Source organism: Periplaneta americana, chromosome 2 (genome assembly GCF_040183065.1).
Source record: "Periplaneta americana isolate PAMFEO1 chromosome 2, P.americana_PAMFEO1_priV1, whole genome shotgun sequence".
In the NCBI taxonomy this organism is placed as follows: Eukaryota; Metazoa; Arthropoda; class Insecta; order Blattodea; family Blattidae; genus Periplaneta; species Periplaneta americana.
Genome location: NC_091118.1, coordinates 44,861,011 through 44,888,931, shown reverse-complemented (window position 1 = coordinate 44,888,931; position 27,921 = coordinate 44,861,011). Strand labels below are relative to the sequence as shown.

The 27,921-nt window shown below is 35.4% G+C and overlaps 1 protein-coding gene across 2 annotated transcripts in view; it reads left to right on the top strand.

Annotated features, from left to right (window-relative positions):
* The window catches only part of LOC138693074 (E3 ubiquitin-protein ligase TRIM9-like), a 409,349-nt gene that overhangs the window by 259,764 nt on the left and 121,664 nt on the right, over positions 1-27,921 (top strand). For both annotated transcript variants that reach the window (XM_069816661.1, XM_069816669.1), the window contains exons 3-4: positions 5,298-5,531; positions 11,233-11,389. In XM_069816661.1, the coding sequence (XP_069672762.1) occupies positions 5,298-5,531; positions 11,233-11,389 (391 nt within the window). The remainder of the gene's footprint in view (positions 1-5,297; positions 5,532-11,232; positions 11,390-27,921) is intronic.

Here is a 27,921-nt window from a genome sequence, read left to right as displayed (position 1 = left end):
GCACTGACGCTGTGAAGTTTGTAGTACAAGATGTTTCTCCATTTAACGTCTCTTGAAGTTTCACATCTATCTCTTTATCAGAAACACATAAATCACGTGTTCTTCCAACTTGTGATGTTAAGTTTGGAGATATTTTTCATAGTCTCTACATACGAGCAAAAAAAAAAAATTGAAAGGATATATTTGAATCCCATTAATTGCTGGACTATGTCTGTCTTTCTTTTATTAATTTTATATTATTAGTTATGCTTTCTTTTGCTTTTGACGATTCTCCTCTCGTATGATATATGGAGTCGTCCTATACTTTAATAATTTGTTCAAGACGTTACTGCCACCTGTAAAGCCTTATCACCACCGCAGCGCAATTTTGTTCCCAAACAAGTTAGGAAAGTTATCGGTTAGTAGGGTAAACATTGGTAATTTCGTGATAATTTCATGAAAACTAATTTAAAATGCAAATGTGTAAATATATCCTTATTCCGATTTTTTCATCTAAAAGACGATAACTTGCTGTACAAATCTGGAGACATAAAAGATTGGATACGTTCTTGAATATGTGCCAAAAACCACTTTTACAACTTAAGCTGAAAGGTTGGTTATTTCGTGATAACCTTGGTAATTTCGTGATATTGCATTGATAATTTCGTGAGATGTAGAAGAATTGTGGAAAAATTCATTAAAGGCAAATGAAATTCTCATTTATTGTTACAAGACTTCAAACATAGTAATTCCGTCTGATATTCATAGCAAGAAAACATAGAAATACATATCAACACATAATAAGAATGAAATCAAAGTAAAAATTGAAATTGAAAAGGGATCTTCTTTGCCCTGAAAGGGTGAACACTTTTATTATGGACTTTACTATAGCCTATATTACTAGGGTAACTCCAAAAGTAATGCATAACGTTTGTTTAAAAATTATATTTTTTATCCTACAGCTTTGCTATTTTTACAGAATGTAGATGCATCCTTAAGGAACAAAATGTCACTTTTCCACATAATCGCTGTCCCTTTCAACTGCCTTACGTAACCTAGAAACGAGAGCCTGTAGACCAACACTGTAAAAGTCTGGACCAACACGTCTGAGCCACTCTTTAGCAGCGTGCACAAGGGAGTCATCTTCTAACCTCGTTCCGCGAAGGGATCCTTCATTTTCCCAAAGAGATGGTAATCGCACGGTGCCAGTTCAGGACTGTAAGGCGGATTTTTCAGTGTTGTCTATCCGAATTTTCTGATCTGGTCTGTGGTCTTGTGACTGACATATAGCTATGCGTTGTCGTGCAATAGCAGAACATCCTGCTTCTTCCGATGTCGTCGACCACGACTCAGTCGAACTTGAAGTTTCTTGAGAGTTGCAACATACCCGTCAGAATTAATGTTGGTTCCGTATGGCATGATGTCCACAAGCAAGAGTCCTTCTGAATCGAAAAACACAGTAGCCATAACGTTTCCTGCCGAAGATATACTTTTGAATTTCTATTTCTTTGGTGAATTTGCATGATGCCACTCTATTGTCTGCCTCTGTCTCCGGTCCAAAATGGTGGAGCCATGTTCCATCTTCTGTCACAATTCTTGCAAGTAAGTCATCTAGCACTTATCATTGAAATTTAGCATGATAACAAATCAAACAGAAGCTATACTGAACCCATTGCGTCCCCTTTTTCTTTTTTGTTATCACATCTTGTCTTCAGATTTCTAAAATTCCTATTGTAATACATTTTATACTATTTTAAAAATTGTAACACTTAATGCTCAACAAAATTTCGCCTTAAACAGCTAAGATTTCTATCAGTAAAGCTAAGCCTGTATGGCGACTACAGATGTATCTAAAATTCCAAAAACATTTCCTAAAATTTCATGAAGATACAATAAATCTTTGTACCAAATATCATATGCTTACCTTTAGTAATAAGCCTGCAATGTAATTACAAACATCCACAAAATTTGTATGCCTGAGAAGTCGACGCAAACTTGCTCTCTCCAAACATAAAAGCTCACTGAAGCAGCTACAATGGTCACACAAAGCTTAGCTGTATGTTTCTGGAAACTAAACAACATATGCAATCCCTTGACTGAAATTTGGATCTCGTAACACCATTGGTTTGTTCACAAAAGAGCAAAGAAAAAGTATCACGAAATAACTACTGCCACGAAATTACCAATGTTTACCCTATATCCTGGAGTTTCAGGGTTCAAACTCTAACCTTAAATACTTATGTCAGGACGCTACGAAAAGTAAAACCTAGTCGGTACATAATAATAATAATAATAATAATAATAATAATAATAATAATAATAATAATAATAATAATAATAATGGATCATGACAACTGTAACTGTGATTGCTACTAAATTGAAATGGTCTGTCCAGCTACTTTTTAACCACATAAACGTACTAACACTGCGAAACTAGCGCTCTACATAATATTAGTGCTACATATTATTACAGGAAATATAATTAGTTCGATAATAATAGTGAACTAGTATATACAATATATATTATAGAACAATAGTAAACATGAAGCACATTAACTGTAGGCTATATACTCTATAAATACAATATATGCAATTACTGCATTTAACAAAATCAGCTCCGTTACGGTAAACAAAAATATGTATTCTGAGATTATGAAATTCATATCTTTTACCATAAAATTGTCAGTAAAAATTTGTTGCAGCTAAGATGATGTTCTTCCTACGTCACAAGACGTTACAGTGACACAATTATAATAACAAAAATCAATATATAAATTAACAATATTTACATTTTACACTATATATACAAAATACAGATCAAAATGAAATACAATAATATATTATAACATAGATTGATAAATTAAAATAATATTAACACAAAAGTCAGAATGAAAATGCATCTTACTCAGTATTAGAATCAGATCACAATGTAGTCGTAACTTGGTGTTTTACATAAACAACATTGACGATGGAGCGCCTGTATTGTATTATGATTCATGGTCTAGGCGTAATTGCTTACAATATTACCCTGCTTATCCATCCATGGCTAACGTAATGCATCGACGTGACGTAATAGATGTAGCCTACCAGAAGAAACTATTCGAGCCGCTGTACGTTTGAGAACAAAAATACTCTGCCTGCTTATCACTGCATCAACTGCTATCTTGCGGGGAATTGTAATATGAAACCTTACGCTCAAGTACCAAATGAATAAAATGTTACACATATTTCAACATCTTACGTCATTGCTTAGCAACGGATCATTCATATGAAACACAGTACCATAATTTTCAGTGTAAATAAATCTACAAATATACTATATACATATATATACATGTATTTAATAATAATTGAAGAAAGGAAAAATAATCAGTAATAATACAACATTTAAATTGGTTAAATTTATTTCACTCTCGAACATATTCACAATCTTCATAAATAAAAACCAATTCCTTAAAATTCTTAATTTCACAATATTACCCAATCGAAAGCATAAACGTTTCCTGCAATTTCAGAGATACTATGAATGAAGCCCATGTCATATTTTTGTTTTCTTTAACAATAGCTATTACCTTGTAAAGAGTAATTATGTTTCTTTAAGAACTCTTGTCATGTTGAGAGTAAAATGTGACTGCGTTTTTGGAAGAATTATCATGTTGTAGAAAGTAATTGTCATTATTTGTCTTTTACTGTTACCTTGTAGAGAGTAATGTATTTTGTTTTAGAAGAGCTGTTATATTGTGGGGAGTTTTGTGTTTTGTTTAGAAAAGCTATTATCATTTAAGGATTAGTTACCAAAGATTGTTTTTAGAAGAACTGTTATCATACAAAGAGTTTTGTGTCTTGTTTTAGACGATAGATGTCCCCTTGTAACTCGTACAAAGTAGCCCCTGGTGTAAGCAACCCGCAGCGCATATTCTTTAAGGTCGTTTTTCCTATTTTATATGGAAAGTTATTGACCTTAGCTGAGCATGCTTGACGCGCAATATCTCCTGGTTCTATAGGCGTATGGACACTCATGTTTTAGACGAACTATTATCTTGTAAGGAATACAGTAATTATCAAACTTGTGATTTTAGAAGAACTTTTATCTTGTAGGGAGTTTCGTATTTTGTTTTAGAAGAGCTGTTATCTTTGAAAGAATAATTACCAAAGATTATGTTTTTAGGAGAACTCTTATCTTGTGGGGAGTTTTGTATTTTGTTTTAGAAAAGCTGTCTTTTGTAAGGATTAATTATCAAGATAGTGTTTTTAGATGAACCGCTATGATATATGGGGTTTAGTGTCTCGTTTTAATAATAATAATAATAATAATAATAATAATAATAATAATAATAATAATGATTTATTTTAGCTGGCAGAATTAAGGCCGTAAGGCCTTCTCTTCCACTCAACCAGCAAAAAGTGTATATACATATGCATGAACTTACAAAGAATTCAACAATTTGATTTAGATGAGAGTTACATGTATACAAGAGTTATTTACGAATTAAACAACAAAATACTATGAACTATTCATTAAACACTGAAATAAACTGTGTAGCAGAATTAAACTAAAATACATAGAATGTTAATATATTTCAAATAATATTAGATAATAGAAAGAGATTATTATGAGACAATTTTGAAAATACAGTACAATCAGGATGATGTCTAAAGAAAAAAGTAACAATGTAGTCAGTGATAGTTTAAATCAGTATGATTGGAGTGAAATGCTAATAAGGTTATCTTTTAAGCTGTTCTTAAAGGTAGGCCTACTTGTTGTCTTGCAGCCCCTAATATTTTGGGACAAGGAATTCCATTGACGCGAGGTGGATATTGTAAAAGATGATGAATAACAAGATGTTCTATGAAGAGGTATACTTAGCGTGCCACAGATAAGCTGTTATCTTGTTATCTTGTAAAGAATAATTATCAAAGTTGCGATTTTGGAAGAACTGTTACCTTGTGAAGAGTTTTGTGTTTTGTTTTACAAAAGCCATTATCTTGTAAAGATTAATTATCATAGATTGTGTTTTTAGAAGAACTGTTATCATATAGGGAGTTTTGTGTCTTGTTTTAGACGATCTGTTATCTTGTAAAGAATAATAAAATTATCAAAGTTGTGATTTTAGAAGAACTGTTATCTTGTAGAGAGTTTTATAAGAGCTGTTGTCTTGTAAGAAATTTATCAAAGTGTATTTCTAAAGGAACTGTTATCATGTAGGGAATTCTGTGTTTTGTTTAAGAAGAGCCCTTTTCTGGTAAGCAATGATTGTGTTTTAAGAAGAACTGTTATCATGCAGGGAGTAAATATGAATGTTTGTGTTCTGTTTCAGGAGAATTGCTCTGAATTTGAGACTCAGGTGTCGTCACAGTGCGACGCGCTAATCGAGGCGATTCACAGACGCAAGCAGGAGCTGCTGGAGTTCATCCGACAGAGCAAGGAGATGAAGTTGCGCACCCTCAAGGAGCAAGTGTCGACGTGCACGTGCAAACTGCAACACACCACGGGGCTGCTGCAGTTCTGCATCGAGGCGCTCAAGGAGACGGACTCCGCCGCCTTCCTACAGGTAGAGTAATCTGGGAGGGAATGAATGCGTCCACTTTATTTATTTATTTATTTATTTATTTATTTATTTATTTATTTATTTATTTATTTATTTATTTATCTATTTATTTATTCATCGTGTTAGTACAAACATTTATTCATTCATTTATGTACGGTATTGATTAATTATATAGTCTTCACTTTCATTTTGCTACTTATTACTCTATCTATCTATCTATCTATCTATCTATCTATCTATCTATCTATCTATCTATCTATCTATCTATCTATCTATCTATCTATCTATCTATCTAGCTGTCTGTCTGTCTATCTTTTTTGTTTATTTATTTTATTTATTTATTTATTCATTTCATTTATTTATTTATTTATTCGTTTATTCAATAGTTTTCATTTGTTTATTCATTGATTTATTTATTCATTCCTTTATTAAATTATTTATTTATTTATTTATTCATTCATTTTATATTTATTTATTACTTAATTTAATCATTCATTTATTCAATTATTTATTTATGCATTCATTTGCTTATTCACTCATTCATTCATTTATTCATTCATTCCTTGTTTTTATTTATTAATTCATGTATTCAATTATTTATTTGTGCATTCGTATATTCATTGATTTATTCATTCATTCGTTTATTAATTGATTAATTTATTTATTCATTTATTCATTCATTCATTTTATATTTATTTATTACTTAATTTATTCATTCATTTATTCAGTCATTTATTTATGCATTCATTTGCTTATTCATTCATTTATTCATTCATTGCTCGTTTTTATTTATTAATTCATTTATTCAATTATTTATTTATGCATTCGTTTATTAATTGATTTATTTATTTATTCATTAATTAATTAATTCATTCATTAATTCATTTTATTTTCATTTATTACTTAATTTATTCGTTCATTTATTCAATTATTTATTCATTCATTTATTCATTCCTTGTTTTTATTTGTTAATTAATTTATTCAATTATTTATTTATGCATTCATTTAGTCATTCATTCATTTTTTATTAATTAATGAATTCATTCATACATTTGTTCAATTATTATTTATTTATGTATTCATTCATTTATTCATCCCTTTTTATTAATTAATTCATTCATTCATTCATTCATTTATTCATTCATTTTATTTTTATTAATTCTTTTATTCACTTATTTATTAAATTATTGATGCATTCATTTCTTCATTTATTCATTCATTTTATTTTTATTTATTCTTCTATTTATTTATTCATTCATTCATTTATTCAATTATTTATTTATGCATACATTTATTCATCCATTCCTTCTTTCATTATTAATTTATTTTTCGAATTAATACATACATTTATTCACTCATTTATATATCATTGATTAATTATTTAGCCCTTTCTTTGATTGTGCGATCTACCCTTTTCAAAGAACAAAGACCTTACGTGCCTTATGAAACAGAACTGCACAGATTCAGCTGCCTGCTCCCGAAATTCGACACCCACTGATCATTGCGGCAGTGTTTTTCTATGAATCCAGCAACGATTCTGCCACTGTAAAATGCCAATTGACACTGACAACGGGGAAAATCCAAAGGGTGCTAAAACCAAACCAAATGTTAATTCACCAAGGGCTAATCCCTCGCGCTGCTGTAACAACTGATAGATAAAAATATTTGATCCTGCAAAATTACGCAAAAACAAAGCAGTAACGATGAATTATCGTCGATTTGCAGTGGCGTGTGTATTTTTATAATTCCTCAATTGCGGGGTGGGTCTTTCAACACACAGCTAACTGCACAAGATACGAGTCATTGCCGTTTGTCATAATGTCCATTGTTCGGCGAACTGTTTTCCCTAACTGTTTACCCCTTAAACATGCATCACTTCTGAAACAACACTGCAGGCATAATATATTAATTCAAAATCAACAGTTCTTATTATTTAGGCCCCTGCTATCCCCCATCTAGCATAAACATTGTTCCTTTGACTTCCATCACATAGCTACGACAACAAAGAGAGATGGTTGGTAGTGACAATAATAATAATAATTAGGGCTCGGAAGTTGATGAAATATATCTGTTTTCTGAGACATCAAAGACAATGCAGGAAACAATATAAACTCGTTTCACTTCAACACGAACCAATACAGCCTACTTTCATTTGGCTCTTTTTTTACTCTATTTTTCAGTCTTTTGTTATCTATTCGTCATTTGAGGAAATGTTCTATCTCTTGGTGCATTTTTTGCCCTTTTCTGCTTTTGAACGGACCTTTTTTTACGGTGCAATCGTGTTTTATATTCGAGAATGTGGAACATTTAAAGAACCGTATCATTGAAGCCTGTGCTAAAGTCACCCCTGAAATGCTACAAAATGTTCTCTCCACATTCTCAATTTTCTCTTCATATACCAAGCTTTTTATGTAACCCCAAAAGAAAAAATCAAGGGGTGTTAAATCTGGAGACCTGGCAGGCCATTCTACTGGTTCACGCCGACCAATCCAATGACCAGGGAAATGTTCATCCAGTCTGCTGCAACATTTCTGTGGCTTAAACCATCAGAATGAAGAATGATATCAATTCTTCCCTCTTTCGATAACGCCATCACGAAAATTAAGAAATTTGTTATAGGAAAGCTTCATATAATCACAACATTGCTTTGAAACTGTCACAGGGTAATCAAACAGGAAAAGTTAATTACCAGAATAACCAAAGCCTCCTTAGTACTGTACCATGTTACAAAATATCTGTAGATGCAGTAACTAATATTTGTGTCACTATGACAGTTATCTTTAAATAACTTGAAAACGAACAGAGATATCTCAAAACGGGTTGCACCATTGATTTTTTCAGAAAATGTTGCATGATTTTGAGTACCTACGTGACCCCCTTTCCATTTAAAATTTCAAAGTTGCATCCAAAATGGCGGGTTTTGAAACGATTGATAGTTACAATCGAATGTGTCACTGGTAGAGCATTTGGTCTTACAAATACTGGTAACACCTATAGCAATCGAAAATCAAGCATATGGAAGATATTTATATGGTTCCAGACTTTTGATTCACCCTGCACTTCATTGCCCGGTATTGTCTTGGCCTCCTTCGGTACGAAATTCATGGGTCCAGTTTAACAGTAGCTGCAAAAATTATGATGATGAGTGAAACAGCAAAATTAAACAAATATTTGCGATTATAACATTTTATTTTTAACTAGGTAATTTCATTTAATAAATTTTCTTATTGACAGGGTGAGAAGTCATGTGATATTTGAATAAGACTTTGGCGAATATATTTATAAATAATTTATAACATACAGAAGTATTTACGTTATAAATTAAGATGTATAATATTTACATTTCCTAGCACGGCCATTATGCAATATCACGGCCCACAATATTGTTAAAGAAACAATGAAAAAATACAGCATCTGAACATCAGGAGCGAAAAAAAAAATATATATATATATTAAACAAATGCACGTCCGATGCGAGAAGATTGCAGTTGGTACAGGACTTCGATTGGTTAAAACTCAATAAATTCTTACACTCCATTGGTGCATTAGTACATGAGATAAATGGTCACTTTATTATTGCAGAACTGTTGGTTACAAATAAAGCGACTGGTCACATACGTCTGTAACTGCTCTCGATGCCGAGATATTACTGAGAGGCCGCGTAACACGGCTAACTTAATACACAAATTCGATGCCCTCATGCTCGTAGCGAGAGGAGGTGGTGTCATTGGGCGTGGTGGCACAAGTCATACTGGTTCATGGCCTAACTACTAACAACATTAGCATTCAGCTGTGGCTCATAATAAACATTTGAAATTCATCCGCTTTTTTTATTTTACCACAGATGCCAAAACAGGTGTTCATACTCGGTACGGAGAAAAATGAATTCTACATAAAAGAAATCGCAGTATCATCATATGTTGTACCACTCCTTGCTGCATGTCTGCAATTCAGATTTTCCCCTTTACCCCCGTCTTTGAAGTGGCGAGAAACCACAATTCAGCATGTGTGACCCTTCATATAAAACAAAAGTGTGTTATATTATTGTTAAGATATTCAGGAAAAACAGCATATTGTAGTAGGGGAGGTCTTCACCCCTTCGTATAATTCCCATATGAGAAACTGATCATCCCCATTGCAGCCCCTTATTTCTCTATGACTATTCAGTTATTAGGGTGATGACTAACCTTCAGGGTAGCGTTCTTTCTGTCTGAATAATCATGGGTGGGGGAGTGACGGCAACTGGCAAAATGAGGCTTCCAACCGATATAAAGGGATGTTGGTAGTATTGCTCCTGAAGAGTGTATTGTATAGCATTCCATGCGGGAAGTTTAGGCCTATTACATACATACATTATTGCGAAATTTGATTTTAGGTTCTATTGCACAGATTAGATGGTCTAAAAGTCAGAAAAATATAAATTCTTACATTTTCTAAATACAAAACTGCTAGTTTGATCGCGTTGAATTTTGAAAGAATCTTCAGTATATTCCACACTTTAAACTGAATAATCTCTGCAATTAAAAATGTCATTAAAGAAACTTACAACTACCTCTATTATGTTTGCATAATTCTCTGCCTTCTTATCTATACAGGGTGTTAAAAAGTATCCAATATTTTAGGAGGTGATAGTATGCATTAAAACAAGGAAAAAATGTCCAATAAACATGAGTCCTACAACACATACTTTCTGAGATCTGAACACTTGTTCATAGGAGATGCTCAACGTTACATCCATTTATGGCAATGCATTTTTCTGCCCCACAATACAGCAGGCTACCAGATAATCATACCGTAATTGACACCCCTGACATGGAATACTGATACGTCGCAAGGAATACTGAAAAGAAAAGTCTGGTTGCGGATATGAACAGGGTTCAGCAGAGATGGTGATGTGAATTTTCGTAATCAGCATGTGTGGGCTGATAAACATTTCCATGTAGATGAAGAAACAAGGCATCAGCACCGATTCTCAATCAACGTATGGGCAGGCGTTATCGGCGATAGATTAAAGGCCATACGTGCTACCACAGAGATTAATTGGGGCTCGTTATCAGGATTTTCTAATTAATGTATTGCCTACCTTGCTGGAGTATGTGCCATGTCAGCAAAGACTACAGATGTGGTTCATGCATGATGGCACACCAACACATTTTTTCCGCAATGAGCGTGAACACCTGACGCTGACATTTCAGGACTGCTGGATTGACTGGGGAGGCCCCACACCTTGGCCTGCTCGTTCCTCAAACCTAAATTCCCTAGACTTTTTGTTATCAAGAACAACCAGGTCAATTTCACAAAGAGTGCGTGATTCCTTACGCCGAAGGGCAGAGGAAGCATTACCATGAATGGACGTCACATTGAGCACCTCCTATGAACAAGTGTTTAGATCTCAGAAAGTGTGTGTTGTAGGACCCATGTTTATTAGACATTTTTTCCTTGTTTTGATGCATACTAGCACCTCCTAAAATATTGAATACTTTTTTCTTAACACCTTGTATGTCTAATGTATGAAATGCAGTGGCGAAGCATAACTAAAAGAAAAAGGGACTCGCTTGGCGGGAAAAATAGTGGGGATGAATTGTTCATCCATTATACGTCAAAATTTCGTACGATAGCATTCTAGGGTTAATTATTTTTATCTATAAGACTATAAAGTTTTCAAATTCGTCGTAGTGTGAAATGGAATAATTAATATTTTCAGGTTGGCTCCATGCTCATCACAAGGGTTGCGAACGTGGACATCACTTGGCACAAGGATGTTGTGACGTCACCCAGAATTTCACACGAGTTTGACCTCACACTTGAAGACAAGTCAGTTCTGAGGGCCATCGAGCAGCTGAACTTCATTCAGATGAAACGTAAGTGTACTTATCAACTAACTTGCTACGTTTAGTGAAGGATGTCTGTGCCGATACATGTGCCATAAATAAAAACAGAAATATATATTGATTTGAATGCTGAAGGCAGCATTTTTAACAATCTGTATTATATACCTGTAATTCTGAAGTGGCGGTTTTCTACTTCGAAGGTGTATTCGTTGGAGTGTTCCCATCTTTGTAAACACAGGGCTGTTCTAAATGAGTTGATTGGTTAATAGAGAGTACCGGGAGTGTGAAAATAGAAACAATTTGAAAAACTGGCTAAAATAAAATGGTCAGATACGTACATACAGAAACGACTCTAGAATACAGGTAAGTGGTTAAAAACCGTTCCGTAACGTTGCGAGAAGAAATGAATGCCCACTTACTATACAGAGATGTTTTTTTTTACTTGGTTATTTAACGACGCTGTGTCAACTACGAGGTTATTTAGCGTCCATGAGATTTGTGATAGCGAGATGATATTTGGCGAGATGAGACCGAGGATTCGCCATAGATTACCTGACATTTGTCTTACTGTTGGGGAAAACCTCGGAAAAAACCCAATCAGGTAATCAGCCCAAGCGGGAATCGAACCCGCGCCCGAGCGCAGCTCCGAATCGGTAGGCAAGCGTCTTAACCGAACGAGCTACGCTGGTGGCTTTACAGAGATGTTTGTGAAGTACGTAATCATTCCAGGGAAATTATTTCCCTTTCATTCGCTGTTTATTTTTGTGCAAGGGAAAGTACAATTTTTTTTGGGGCCAGGGGGGAAAAAAAATTATTCGCTAATCAAACACATTACTTATTTTAACTTGATATTTTTCAGTATCTACCAAGCTAGCTAAAGTCCCTGGTCCAGGAATAATTTATTCGGAATACATTACATAGCCATCTTTACTGTTTTTCACTTGTTTTGATTCGAGACTCGACACGGCACGGTCCTTAATGCTGGAACAATTTGCTTACCTGTATTCTACATACACACACACACACACACACACAAACACACACACACACACACACACATATATATATATATATATATATATATATATATATATATATATATTGCAAGACGGAAGGTAGGTGTTTGTTCGTAGGACGTTTAATGGATAGACGAATAGATAAATGGTGACAAACGGAAATATACACAGTATTTTAGATGGACTGGATACATTAGGAATTAATGATAACACATCATAGGTAATGCCAGGAGAGTTTTCGAGGTTATGGATAAATTTACGAGAAACATTAGTTGCTTGTAAATTTTTTAGGGAAATTAAAAAATTCGAGTTACCGGTATATTTATTTGGAATTTTCCACGAATAAAATGAAAATTATTACTTATGCAAGTAACTCCAAGCGGTTGCGATTTCATCCGTACCGGCTACAGTTACTGCAAGCCCTAAAACCAGAGGACAAAGTGCTACGAATAAATTTCTGCATAATTGAAAACTTTAGGTTTTTTTAATTGAAAACAATGAAGGATTTATTCGTTCTGTGGTGTTTTCTAACGAAACCACTTTTCATCTTTCTGGTAAGCTGAACAGACATAACCTCAGAATCTGGGGGTCGGAAAATCCGCGTACCTACGTGGAACTTGACTATAGATTTGATGTGTGCCGTGTTACCAAGGGGGAATACATCGAACATTTTTAAGGTAAGGAACTAAACTTTTTGAGTTTCCCTTTCCATTGGTACTATTTTCATGCATCTCAGATTCATAGAACGTAAATGACATGTATTTGAAACCGGAAAGGTATTTTGTAGGAGCTCTGTATGTTTACGTAGGCCTACCTTTCGTTATATCTAGAAGAATTATCATATAATTATTCGTGGGTTTGTTTCCTCCTTTCTTTTCTTGAGCTACAATGTGTCTGTATATAATATCGCTTGTCACCTCGTATGTTTGTATTACATAATTTACATATAATGTTATACAATGTCATTCACTTCAAAACACTCACCAAATTCCGCTACAAAAATATGCGTCTGAGAACCTTTAACCTTCGGCATTATTATTCAGCAGATACACTGTTTACGCATGCTACGGTAGTGACTGGCAAACGGAATATTCAGCAGGTGCACTGTTTATGCATGCTAGAGTACTGACTGGTAAACGGATAGTAGTCAACTTGAAATCATCGTAACGCATCCTATGGTCTTAACTCTGCCAGGTTAAATAAATCATCATTATTATTATTATTATTATTATTATTATTATTATTATTATTATTATTGGTCCCCAACATTCCAAGCCTACTTATGTGACTCTACTCAAGAGCAGCACTGTTCGGTCGCAACAGTTGAAAAAATTTAAGTGAAGTGAAAAAATGTGGATCATAGACAAATAAGGGGAGTTACCATTGCATGATGTGTTTCGCCTATCTCAAATACAAAGGAAAGAAAGGGAGGGACATTGTGGGTTGCGTCACTAATATATTCAATGCGACAGCTGGCCATCTCTATGAATCTGAAATATCCTTTCTTAGCTTAAGTTCTGTTTCATTTTTCAATCAAATTAGTTTTTCAATACGAAGAATCTCTCTTGGACTTACTTGGGTGGGGAGAGGGGTGGGCGAAGGCCCTCTATTAATTTTATTTAGGGGCCGATGTCCCTGGCCCTATAAGTTGAGGGAGTAGAAAGTGCTACCCCCCCCCCCCAAAAATCGGCGCCTATGCTCCCTTCGCTCGCTAATTGATTAAGATCCCTTGATTAACCAGAAGTTGAATAACCATTACAAGTAATGTCATTAATTTCAGGGGGTTATTCTTTGAGATATTTGAAACAAAACGTTTAGTGCAATTTTGCTCGCTTTTGCTTCCTTTTGGAGATAAATATGTTTTATATTAAATATTTCATAGCGTGATTTGGGAAAGTCATTGATTGAATTCCCAATATGCTCAGCCAGTTTAAGAGAACAGTGTATTATGATAGTAAATGATTCAAATGATTCAGAGTTAGCTCTGTGGTAGCGTGTCTGCCTCCAGACTAGCCGGCCCAGGTTCGATTCCCGGCGGGGTCAGAAAATTCATGTAAAATTTCTACCTCGGGACTAGGAAAAGTGGCGGTTTACAACTTCTAATCACTAGATTATGCACCAAAATGCCTGTAGTAAATCCCAAATCTCTCCGCAGTGCATATGAAGAGAAGGCATGTGTCACTATTGACAGTGATTAGTCCGTCGGACGGGGACGTTAAGCCTTGCTGCCCCCTTGGTGCTATTCGACAGGCTAGGTGCCGGCACTGGGTTTCCCCATCTCCCTTCTTCATCTTCATCACCATCATCATCATCACCGTCATCATCATCATCATCATCATCATTCCAGACACTACACTTACACACTCACCCTAGTACACGACATAACTCTCCACAGGTACACATCATGTACAGTGTGGCCCGCCGAAGTGGTGTACAACCAGAAAATGGGTCATAGTCCTGCCATCTATCCGCAATATGCGGAACCCGAATCACGTAAAGTGAAGTGGGTAGGCATTGGATACATACATACATACATACATACATACATACATACATACATACATACATACATACATACATACATACATACATACATACATACATACATACATACATACATACATACATACATACATACATACATACATACATACATTTTAGTTTTGTTCTTTAAATGTGCAAAAATTTGATTCCAACAAACGTAACTTTTCGTTCTGAAAAGGAATTTTAAAACGTTACATATATTCGGATCAAATTTCTGCACATTTAAAGGAAGAAACTAAAATTCTTTTAATAATTTAATATCATAATACATTGCTCTCTTAAATTGACTGAGCTTATTGAAAATTCAAAAGCTTTCTCAAAAACGCTATGAGATGTTTCACATAAAACAATTTCTTTCTCGGAAAGGAAGCAAAAACGAGCAAAATTTCATTAAACTTTTTTTATTGAAATATCTCAAAGAATAACCTCCTGAAATTAATGACATTACTTACTGTTAACCTTGTATATGTATTGCATTTTAAAGTATGGATTTTTTTAAATTTAATAGACGATGAAAGGATAATAAAGGTTAATCTATGTACCAATGATAGAACCAGAACAACAGCATACAGAAGAATTCTAAGTAAAGCTTCGGTTACCACCTATCTTACAGCATTGTCGGTGGTCGAAATTAGGTCCCCTTTGATTCGGCTAGAACCTTACAGTGAAGGATAATAAAGGTTAATCTATGTACCAATGATAGAACCAGAATAACAGCATACAGAAGAATTCTAAGTAAAGCTTCGGTTACCACCTATCTTACAGCATCTGTCGGTGGTCGAAATTAGGTCCCCTTTGATTCGGCTACAGTGAAGGATAATAAAGGTTAATCTATGTACCAATGATAGAATCAGAATAACAGCATACAGAAGAATTCTAAGTAAAACTTCGGTTACCACCTATCTTACAGCATCTGTCGGTGGTCGAAATTACGTCCCCTTTGATTCGGCTAGAACCTTACAGTGAAGGATAATAAAGGTTAATCTATGTACCAATGATAGAACCAGAATAACAGCATACAGAAGAATTCTAAGTAAAGCTTCGGTTACCACCTATCTTACAGCATCTGTCGATGGTCGAAATTAGGTCCCCTTTGATTCGGCTAGAACCTTACAGTGAAGAATACCATTTTCCGAGTGTAATGCTAACCACAGTTGTTTATATGTAAATCTCGAACGTCGAGATAAATCTGGCAACAGAGCGAATGAGCCTGCAAAGCATTCAATCAGGTGGTCCACCTCCCTGCAGGGAATTGTGTGCTGCAATGAGGGGGTGGTGGTGATGAAACAGAGGGGCGGAGCCGGACAGGATGGGGTGGTCGCTGTACATTTATTGGGGAGTGTAGTGTCGCCACAACACGGACTAGTGTAGGGACGTGTTAAACTGTTGGAGCTGGAGAAGAATGCGGTCAAAGGGAACGGAATAGACCTACTTTGAATTATATACCCAGACCATGGTTCAGTGGCGACAGTAGCTTTTCTGTTGCACATGAAAATAATGAAAGAAATTGTAGATATGCAGGATAAAAAGACGGTGAGAGTAGCGAGAATCCTAACAGAAAGAGAGGAGAGGAAGGAGGTAGAAGAAATGTAGGTCCTTCAGTATCGTCTAACATTGCCTTTTACCTCAGAAGGACATGTCGTGGTCATTGGCGTCATCGATGTCGTCACTGTGATCATTTTCGCCTTAAGGGTTAGGTACAGCTTACAGCAGTAAAATTTTGGAAATATTCAACATTTTTTCCTCTATTACTGTATTTTGTACAATAATGAAAATTAATATGTGTAACTATATGAAAAAAAATATATTTACAATTTTTTTTTTATATTTCCGCCCCCTCCCCCCAAAATTCAGTTCACTGTGCAGTGATGAAGCGTTTCCCACATAACTAAAAAACTATCCACCATTCTGTGATGAAATTTTTTGTGTGTATTTATGCATGTCATACCTACAATATGATGCAAGATCACTTCTCTACCTTGATAGATTGTCTGATAAAAAATAAATTCATTTTAAAAATTGTCAAATATCAGTATTCCCTTCTAACACAAAATAAAAAAATATATTCTTTATTAAGGAATGTAGTTGAAAGAGCATGATATTGTAAACATGAATTTCAGCAATAAAATAAAAGAGAGAGAACATGAAAAAGTTAACAAGTTTATGAGTTATGAGGGAAACGCTTCATCACTGCTCAGTAAACTGGCACCATTTTGAATTTTGAAAAAAGAATGTAAATATTTTTTGTAAATCGTAAAAATATTTTCTTCATATAGCAGAAGGACAGTGTTTTACACATACCAATTTTCATTATTGTATAAGATACAGTAATGGAGAAAAAAAGTTGAATTTTCCAAAAATTTTACTGCTGTAAGCTGTACCTAACCCCTTAATTGTCATTGTCATCCTTTGTTTCTTATTAGCTGTCACTATCATTGTCATTGTCTTTCTTATCGGTATATTATAGCCGTCTTTGTCAGTGTCGTCGTTGTAGACGGTGCTGTCGATATTTTTGTCATTGTAATTGCTCATAATTATTCTCGGTGTCCTCGCCGTCGCTATTGGCAGGTGTCTTCTTTATCGTTGGTTTTGCTACCATTATTGACATTGTTATCGTCAGTTGTTTAGTGATGTTCAAAAACAGAGACGTAATTTTCATCGTCAGTGTTGTAATTTTTATCGTGAGTGTAGTAATTCTCATTGTTGTGTCGTAATAATCTTAGCAGTTTCTGTAATATACGTCGGTGTTGTAATTTTTATCGTCGTTGTCGTAATACTCATCGCTGGTTACCTAATATTGATAATCGGTCTTGTAATCCCATCACCAGTGTTGTAATTCCTATTGCTAGTGCCCACACCTGTGGAGTAACGGTCAGCGCGTTTGGCCGCGAAACCAGGTGGCCCGGGTTCGATTCCCGGTCGGGGCAAGTTACCTGCTTGAGGTTTTTTCCGGAGTTTTCCCTCAATCCAATATGAGCAAATGCTGGGTAACTTTCGGTGCTGGACCCCGGACTCATTTCACCGGCATTATCACCTTCATCTCATTCAGACGCTAAATAACCTGAGCTGTTGATAAAGCGTCGTAAAATAACCTACTAAAAAAAATATATTGCTAGTGTGGTCATTTTCATCACCTATGACCTAACATTGATAAGTCGAGCTTTTAATTTCCATCGCCAGTGTTGTAAATTTCATCGCCAGTGTTGTAAATTTCATCGCGAGTGTTTTAATTTGCATTGTTGTACTGTAATATTTATAGTCGTTACACTATACATCAATGTCGTATTTTCATCGTCGATGTTGTCTTTTTCATCGTCGCTGTTGTAATATTGATAGTCGGTCTTCTAATTCCATCGCCAGTGTAGTAATTTCTATTGCGAGTGTGGTAACTTCTATCGTCCGTGTCGTAATTGTCATCGTCGATGTCGTAATATACATGCAGTAGTTGGCCCTTTATTATTTCAGTGTCGTAATTTTCATAGTCGGTGTCGTAATATAGGGCCTATATAGTTGGTCTTGTATTATTTCAGTATCGTAATTTTAATGATCGGTGTCGTAATATACGTAGTCTTATATTATTTCTGTGTTGTAATTTTCATCGTCGGTGTCGTAATATACATAGTTGGTCTTGTGCTACTTCAGTATCGTAATTTTAATGGTCGGTGTCGTAATATACATAGCTGGTAAGGGCGCAAATAGCCATAGATGCTGACGCGCCCTTTTTTAAACCCCACTAACTAACTAACTAACTAACTACATAGCTGGTCTTGTATTATTTTAGTGTTGTAATTTTCATTGTTGGTTGTGTAATATACATAGTTGGTCTTGTATTATTTCAGTATCATGATTTTAATGGTCGATGTCTTATACATAGCTGGTCTTGTATTATTTTAGTGTTGTAATTTTCATTGTTGGTTGTGTAATATACATAGTTGGTCTTGTATTATTTCAGTATCATGATTTTAATGGTCGATGTCTTATACATAGCTGGTCTTATATTATTTCTGTGTTGTAATTTTCATTGTTGGTGTCGTAACATATATACTTGGTCTTGTATTATGTCAGTGTTGTAATTTTCACTATTGGTGTCGTAATATACATAGTTGGTCTTGTATTATTTCAGTGTTGTAATTTTCATTGTTGGTGTCGTAATATACATACTCGGTCTTGTATTATGTTAGTGTTGTAATTTTCATTGTTTGTGTCGTAATATACGTAGTTGGTCTTGTATTATTTCAGTGTTGCAATTTTCATTGTTGGTGTCGTAATATACATAGTTGATCTTATATTTTTCAGTGTCGTAGTTTTCATCGTCAGTGTTGTATTTTTAATGGCCAGTGTCGTAATTTTGAACATTAGTGACGTAATTTTTACCGTCATTATGTCATTGCCATAGTCATTGTTATTAAAGCCGATATTGTTATTGCCATCTCTTTTTTCTCTCAAGTTTTGGATCAGTGTTTCTCCTTATGGCATCATACTGTCCCTTTATCTTTATCTTCATTGAATTTTTCATACCGTAGATATTTTTTTTAGTCTTATGTATCTAAAGGTTTTTCTAGACTAACTTCCCATCCTTTGAATAAGAAACTTTCCCATTAGGTGCTATTTTGTAACTAAAAATGTGGCCACCCATTAGTAGCACAATTAACGAAAACGATGTTACATAAAATAATTAAAGTACATGTCATTTCTTGACATCCTGTTGGTAACTGATATTTCTAATAAAATTACAACGCAAACCTTACAACCACCGTTTTCCAATACTCCCTAACGCTCTTTAGCGTGTTTTGTAGTCACTAGGGACGGCCTCTCACGCACAATACGAAATCCATACAGCAAGGAATAAGAAGGCCTCGGGATATCCAACAAAGATCTCCAAAGTACTTCACCAAGATTGTAAACAGCTCTCGCCTCCGCTACAATCACGATCCTCGGGCGGATGGAAAGGAGTGTATCGACTATCGAATATTATAGAGATCAGCAGTTGTGATAAGGCCTTATATACTCAGAAAGGACATCAAAACTCTCGAAAGATCCCTCCTGATACGCATCTAAAACAATATTTGGCTTTATTGAAAACGTGCAATGGAGTAATCTTGTTATTGCCTCCCTGTAACAATATTTTCCTTTTCAATTATTGGGTAAGAGTAAATTTCCTAACCACTGCCTACTATGTAGATATTCAAGACTTGAACAAGAATGGTAGTTTTAGTAACAAGAGTGGGACTGTTACCACAGTCTAGTATATAGTCACGAAGCTCAATACGTAGTAAATATGCATCCATAGATAGTTGCTAACCACTAGGATCGCTACTATCGCCTCATTACAGACAATGCGAAATAGTATCTGCACAGTCTATTGTTCCTAGTACCCTCATAAACTCAAGCTTCGTGACTGTATATACTAGACTGTGGTGTTACGTTGCATGGTCTTTCCGCTACGTCTGAAGTGTACTGAATTCTAAAATGTTATCTGAAAGTTGGTAGTCGAATATCTATTATATCATCCTTGGAATTTCTCTCAACCATCATTTGTTATTTAATTTCTTCTTCTTTTTCTTCACTATTAGAGATTAGGCTTGCAGCCTGTTCCGTCTTAACTCAGCCGTCTGTTTCTGGATCTTCCCACTTCTCATCTTCGTCTGGTTTATTTTTTAGTATTTGTTTCACTATTCTGTGATTTCCCATGCTTTCAATATGTTACATCCATTGTTGTTTCCTTATATACGATCGCTAATAGAAAGTATGTTCAGGTATGTTATTTTATTTCCATTCCCTATTTGATCCAGTAATATGCAACATTTTACCTTTCTTAAAAATTACATTTCTGCAGTATCCGTTGTTGTTATTGTATTTCTTATTAATTCCATGATTCACTTCCATAGGTTAGAACAGATGTAGTCGTAGGTACTTTATAAAACTTCAGCTTTCTGTGTCTTGTTTTATTTTTTAATGTTCTCTGAATTATACCACACATCATTTGGAATTTATTAAGTTTGTTATCTACATCTTTTTCTCATTCATAAGTTATACCAAATCCTAAAAAGTACAAATTAGACATTTGTTCAGTTGCATTTTCATTTATAATGATCTTAGAACGTATTGGCTATCCTCCTTTAAAGAATATAACTTTAGTTTTCTTGATATTTTAAAATTATATTTCTCACATAATTGGTTTAAATGATATACTGTATTACATGTTGTATAAAATTTTCACTTTTTTTTTTTGTATAATAACCTGGTAGTTTGCAAACATTAAAATGTTTATATATGCTTCCGGATGAGTGTTATTTCCGAGTTTATTTATTTTTCCCATTGTCTCTCTTGTATGTTAATTTTTATTTTTTTCTGTTATTTCTTTCCCGATATTACTTAATTATAATTTTTGTGTTTCGGTAAAAACTTTTCTATTCACTTCATTTAGTGTTTTGCCCAAGGGCAGGTCTTTCACTGCAAAGCCAGCTTTCTCCACTCTTTCCTATTTTCTGCCTTCCTCTTCGTTGCCTCATATGATTCATATATCTTAATGTCGTCTATGATCTGATATCTTCTTCTACCCCGAATTCTTCTCCCGTTTACCGTTCCTTCCAGTGCATCCTTCAGTAGGCAGTTTCTTCTCATCCAGTGACCCAACCAATTCCTTTTCCTCTTCCTGATCAGTTTCAGTATTATTCTTTCTTCACACACTCTTTCCAACACAGCTTCATTTCTTATTCTGTCTGTCCACTTCACACGTTCCATTCTTCTCCATATCCACATTTCAAATGCTTCTATTCGCTTCTCTTCACTTCGTCGTAATGTCCATGTTTCTGCCTCATACAATGCCACACTCCACACAAAGCACTTCACTAGTCTCTTCTTTAGTTCTTTTTCCAATGATGTAGTGAATGTTTTACACCGCCAATAATAACCCACGAACAATCAATGATAGCAGTATTTGATTAAACTGTTGTGAGTGATATTAGAATTAAAGTGTAGTTAAACTTGACTATGTAGTATGCAATATTTCTAGGAATTATTTTATAACAATAAAGTAAAAATATGATAATTAATAATCTCTACAGAGAACTAGACTCTACATTTTAGTTTAAAAAAGTGTGAATGCCAACTCAGCTCCAGATGGCAATAACATACCGATAACAAGAGCATTTGCCATATTTGCCCCGAAGTTTTAAGACAGTTTCATATTCAGCAATATTGAAATTTAATTTCAAATCTTCTTTGCTGTTAATTTTAAAATATTGTTTAAGCAATAACAACGAAAGCTGTGAAAGCCCAGTTAATGTATACTTCGAAACCATCTGCAAAATAAAATGAATCAAAGACTTTCTCTTTTTAAGAACAAAAACTTTTAATTAATAATACAGAAATGGATTTCAAACGAAAATCATTATATTTGACAACGGCGCAGTGGGTATTCGTCTGGTAAACCTCTTACGGCCGCTTTAGTCTCCACGACCGCTCTGAATTTACTAGTAAAACAAAGATCGAACTTAATTGAATTCGTATTAAAACTTCACATTTCGAGATGCCGGTGCAAAATTCAGTCACATAATACATCGTTATTTTACGTAAAAAGAAGCAGCATTCTTTCATTACGTATTTTACATGTTGTTAAATGGCTTGTGGGAAATCAAGCTTTATTTACGTCTGGTTTAATCAACGTACAGAAATTATAAGTACGAACATTGCTCTTCGGTACTTTTGATGTCATTTCAATGACCTTCAAACCAGCTGTACCGGCATCAGTGTGAGGTTCTGCCTCTTTCCCCTAGAGTTGGCGCTGATATCGCACCAGCAGTCGAAAACAGAAATACATTTAGCAGAGTTACCAGATCACTGACGGGTTCTCCGTTATACTGACATCTAGCGCTTGGAAGTAGAATCAAACGCAAGTGGAGTATTTACATTTAGAGAAAGATGGTCATGAAGTCTGGACTCTCTGAGCACAAGAGAAGAAAAGAAGATATGAGTAGCAGGAGAGGAAGAGCTGAGCAAGATGAGAAAAAGAAGGAAAAAAGAAGAGATGGGGAAAATAATGTAAAATGTAAGAGATAAAGAAAATGGAAACAAAAAGAATATGACGAGAAAAAAAAAACAAAAAAGAAACAACATAAGGAACACAAGAAAAGAAGACAAAAATAAAGAAAATGTTATAAAAAGAAGGGACATAGAAATAGAACAAGGGGAATAAGAAAATTGAGGATGAAGGGGAAAGGGCGAAAAAAGGAAAATACGAGGAACAAAAGAAACTAAAAGAGATGGATGAGGAGAAAATTAGAGGAAAATGAGATGAGGATAGGAAGAAGAGAGAAAAAGGAATGGAGATAACGAAAAGTGAACGAAGAAATGATGAAGCTAAGGGAAATAGGAGAAATTGAACAAAATGTGGTAAATAATAGAGAAAGGAAGTGAAGAAAATTAGAAAAAGGTGAAAAGCAATTGACGAAAAGAATATACAAAGAAGAGGAGAAAACGAAAAGGGAAGAATGAAAAAGAAGAGGTGATGAAAGTAGGGGAAAAGAAAGGGAACATAGGAGAGGAGAGGAAAATGAGAAAGACAATGGAAGAAGTGGAGAAGAAGGTTAGCAGGAAAGTGATGGGAAATAGAAAATGATGAAAAGAGAAAAAAGAATAGGTAACGGAGAGAAAAATACAAAAGGAAAAAATGTGAAAAATTATTTGAAAAAGAAATGGCTGTCTTTGCTTATGTAGCCTACTGTACAGAGTGATTCATAAGTAGCCTACTTGTAGGCTACAAACTTTGTGGGTGCAATGTAGAGGTAGAACTGAGACTTAATGTTCCATACAACTTTTCCCACTAATCCTTATTTTCAGAGTTATGATGCATAATGTCCTACCTTGCCAGGCATAAAAAACATAGGCCAGTAAAGCCTTCGGCTGTGTCACGTTCGCCTACATAGCGACTGCGGTAGATGTTTGTTATTCGTACACCCCACTACAGTTGATTGCGACCTGATAGGACTTCGTTTACTGTACGTAGGTATGTTTAGTTGTATGGCACTGTTGCAGTTCCTATCGTACCACATCTTGTAAGTACACATTCATTTTTGTCTTTAGTTAAGTAGGCTTTAGTTGTGTACTGTAAGATATATCGTGCAACATGAGTTGCTTGGCCAGCCAGATCACCGGACTTCTACTTTTGGTCTCGTATGAAGGCGCTCAAATTCCAAGATCAGTTCATACCTACGTACAGTAAACAAAGTCCTATCAGGACGGAATCAACTGTAGTGGGGTCTACGAATAACAAACATCTAACGGAGTCGCTATGTAGGAAAATATGACACATCCAAAGGCTTTACTAGTCCATGTTTTTATACCTAGGAAGGTAGGACATTTTGAATCATAACTCTGAAACTAAGGATTTTCGAGAAAAGTTGTGTAGAACATTTTAGTTTTATTTCTACCTCTACATCAGACTCACAAAGTTTGTACAGGCATTTATGAATCACCCTATGTATGCAGACTTTATGACCACCTTGTACATTTCATCCCTTTACTCGTATATTTCATATTCTCATTTATATACGTGTATATACATATGCATACATTTTTTTACCACTAAACTTATTTTGAGTACTTTTATTTTGTAGGAATATTTTAAATTTCCGACCTGTATTGGGGCTAATACCCCGACGTTTCAGAACTAGTGCTGTCTGTCTGATTTGTCTGTACTGCAGTTTATAAATTGCACATGAGATTGGCTAAAAGCATTTATCTTCCTCTTGCCCTGTTCTCCCCGACATAATCTCGTTATTTCCCCATTGCGTCAGCCTGGATGGATTGAAAACATGCACAGAATTTTCGTAGCCGAACGATCAAACAAACAGAACAAACATCAGAAAGACAGAACACTGTGTAGACTAGAACACTCGGTCAATGTAGATTGCCCCTGTAGTTATGCAGACGTCGCTACATTTATATCTAGATCAAATATTAGCATAGCCGGCAGACATCAAAATGCATATCACATCAGCAGCCTTTCTTCAATATGATCTGTAAGCTTGTGGATCTGGCTGAGGCGAAACTTTTTATAGGGGTTGTGTTTCCTTTTGTCCTCACCCTCCTCCCCCCCTCACTGCTAGTTCATTCCTTGTACAATAGTCACGCTTCTGAACTCCCGTCACATCTTAACATTTCGCCTTGAAACACAGAATCCTATTCATTTTGATACGCAACTGTCAGAGGTGTTTAATTCACCTGTAGAGATTCTATGTAATTCTGCATATGAATTTAACTTTGAATTCTCACTTGATGGCAAAACGGTGATGTGCAGTACAGTAGTTTCCATAATGTGCAGGCTTAGACACAAAATATAACCAATCTTCTGCAGCGTGAGTTAATCTAAATCCACTTCGGGCAGCACTGGTTCACACGATTAGGGAGAAGGATATTTATTTAGCATCTAATTTACTCCTTGAATATAATATATTATCCATGTCAGGGGCGGACGCAGGATTTTTTTTCGGGGAGGGATTTGAGGAGATAGTAAAAATGGAATAATGAGAAATAAGTTTATATACTCACAATTTGTTTCTGAGTCACAAACATTTACAAGTTGGCCTGAGTAGCGTAGTCGGTATAGCCTTCTGTGCTCGAAGTTGCGGGTTCTATCCCAGCACAGTTCGATGGCATTTAAGTGTGCTTAAATGTGACAGGTCTCATATCGGTAAATTTATTGGCATGTAAAAGAAGTCCTGCGGGAAAAAATTCTGGCACACCAGTGACACTGATATAACCTCGGCAATTGCGAGCGGTTGTTAAATAAACCACAATTTTTTTATTTTAATATTTACAATGACTGAATACAAAAACAGTGATAGAGTGATATTTACAGAAGAAGGTGACGAGGCTTCTTAGACGTTTCATTCAGTACTTCACAAGATTTTATTTCTACATTTTTATGTATCATCATCAAGGCCAGTCCATTTAATCTGTCTGCTCCCATCGTGCTCCTCAAGTAAGTCTTCAAATACCGCATTGTTGAGAACAACCGTTCTGGTGTTGCTGTAGTTACAGGCAATGTGCAGAAAAGTCTAAGAAGGGAAGGAGAATTGAAAGCCTAAAATACTCTTCAGGACTCTCTGTCTTGAAGTTAGAATGCTGTGTTTGTCTCCCTGCAGTTCTTGGAATTTCCAGAGTAATTCCAATAAGTTCAACAATATTTTTTGTCTCTAGGTTCACTGGCTGAAAATTTAAACGAAAATCTTCCAGTTCTCTTTCCAGATTCTTACATAGTTCAATGCATGTCTTAAAGTCCATCTGTTCTGACTGTAATAGACTGGCTAAGCCATGTGACAGGCTAAAAACATGGCTAGCTACATTCATAGATGCCAAAAATGCTGGTTTCTGTATGGCTTATATTACGATGTACCGAAGTACATATGATATTTCAGTGCAGAAATCCTGCGTCATCATATGATGATGGAAGAGTGGAACAGAGAAAAATTCTCTCCGGCACCGGGATTTGAACCCGGGTTTTCAGCTCTATGTGCTGACGCTTTATCCACTAAGCCACATCGGATTCCCATCCCGATGTCTGATCGAATCTTCTCAGTTTAAGTTCCACCTCTTGGGTTCCCTCTAGAGCTCTACCCTCATGCACTGCGTCATAGAGATGTATGACAATGGCACAATGTCCATACATGTGCAGAGGTGCATATCATGATATGCGAAAAATAAGCACTTTGTGATTTAAGATGGTGCTTATTCCGTCGGATCCTGGCCACTTAGTCACTCATAACGAGTTATATTATTAGTCCTCTTGCGTTGGATCTGGTAGTAAGTGTCGGAGAACAGTGCTACACTCCAGTGGGCAGCGGAACAGAGTTGCGAAGCAGAGTCAAGAAAAATCCCAGATAATTATAGGGATTTCTTTCAATGCAGAGATACATTTATTTAACATTCTAGCAAAGAGAATTTACGTGGAAAACCCTCTAATTCCTATGTACATTCACGAATTAAAATCAATATTATTTCTGTTTTTGGTTTCTTATTTTTCTAAAAATTTCGGGAGGGGATATATCCCCTTAATCCCCCCCCTTGCGTCCGCCCCTGATCTACTCGTATGTTATAGATTAGTTATAACCAGAAAGTGTATGCGGGATGACTTAAGGAAAAGTGAAGTTGATTCGTGTCGGAGTATATGGCACGTGTGCGCGTCGTTCGTCTTTTGTGTACTTGGCGAGTACAGCAGCGTACAGAACGAAGGAACCCCGGTCCACATTGCAACGCAATGTGTGCAGTTGTGTTATCCTGCTCAAGTATTTAGCACGAGTTGAATAGTGTAGTGCTGATCCATTCATAATGTCGAAATCAAAACGTTAAATTCACTTAGAGATAGGAAATGCAATTAAGAAGTATGAGAGTGACATTTTATGTATTAACGAAGACAATATCGTCTTTAATGTATGTAAAATTGAAATAAAAACCAGGACAACTCAGGCTATAGAGAAACATTGTAACAGTGCATCGCACAGGAAATGCGTTGAAATGAAATCTGAGGAACCATCATCATCATCATCATTTAGTTTTGCGGGTCTAAACGACACGGGCAACATGATGCTCAGTGCAAATATTCCTCTAAAGAAATTGAGTGATCCTTATTTTAGAGTTTTTCTTCAGAAATTCTCTCGATACAAAAACTGTTTAAGCGATAGGCGAAGACGATTAAGCTTCGACTACTTACGAGATATATCGTCGTTTACTGCAACGCTGGTAATTGAATCAATGATGACGAGGACTGAACTTGCAAGGTATGTACTACGGTACGTTATTTTTCTTGTCCTTCTGACTGTACGGAGACACAGTAGCATGTTGACGTCGTCTTTTTACGTTTGAAACCTGTTCAGCCAATGGTCTGAATGAAAAAAATGTAACATATAGTAAATGTGCACCTACATTCAACGATAAGTCATCCCGCATCCACTGTCCAGTTATAACTAGAGCTAGGAAGTTGGTACCAAAACTGTTAAGTTG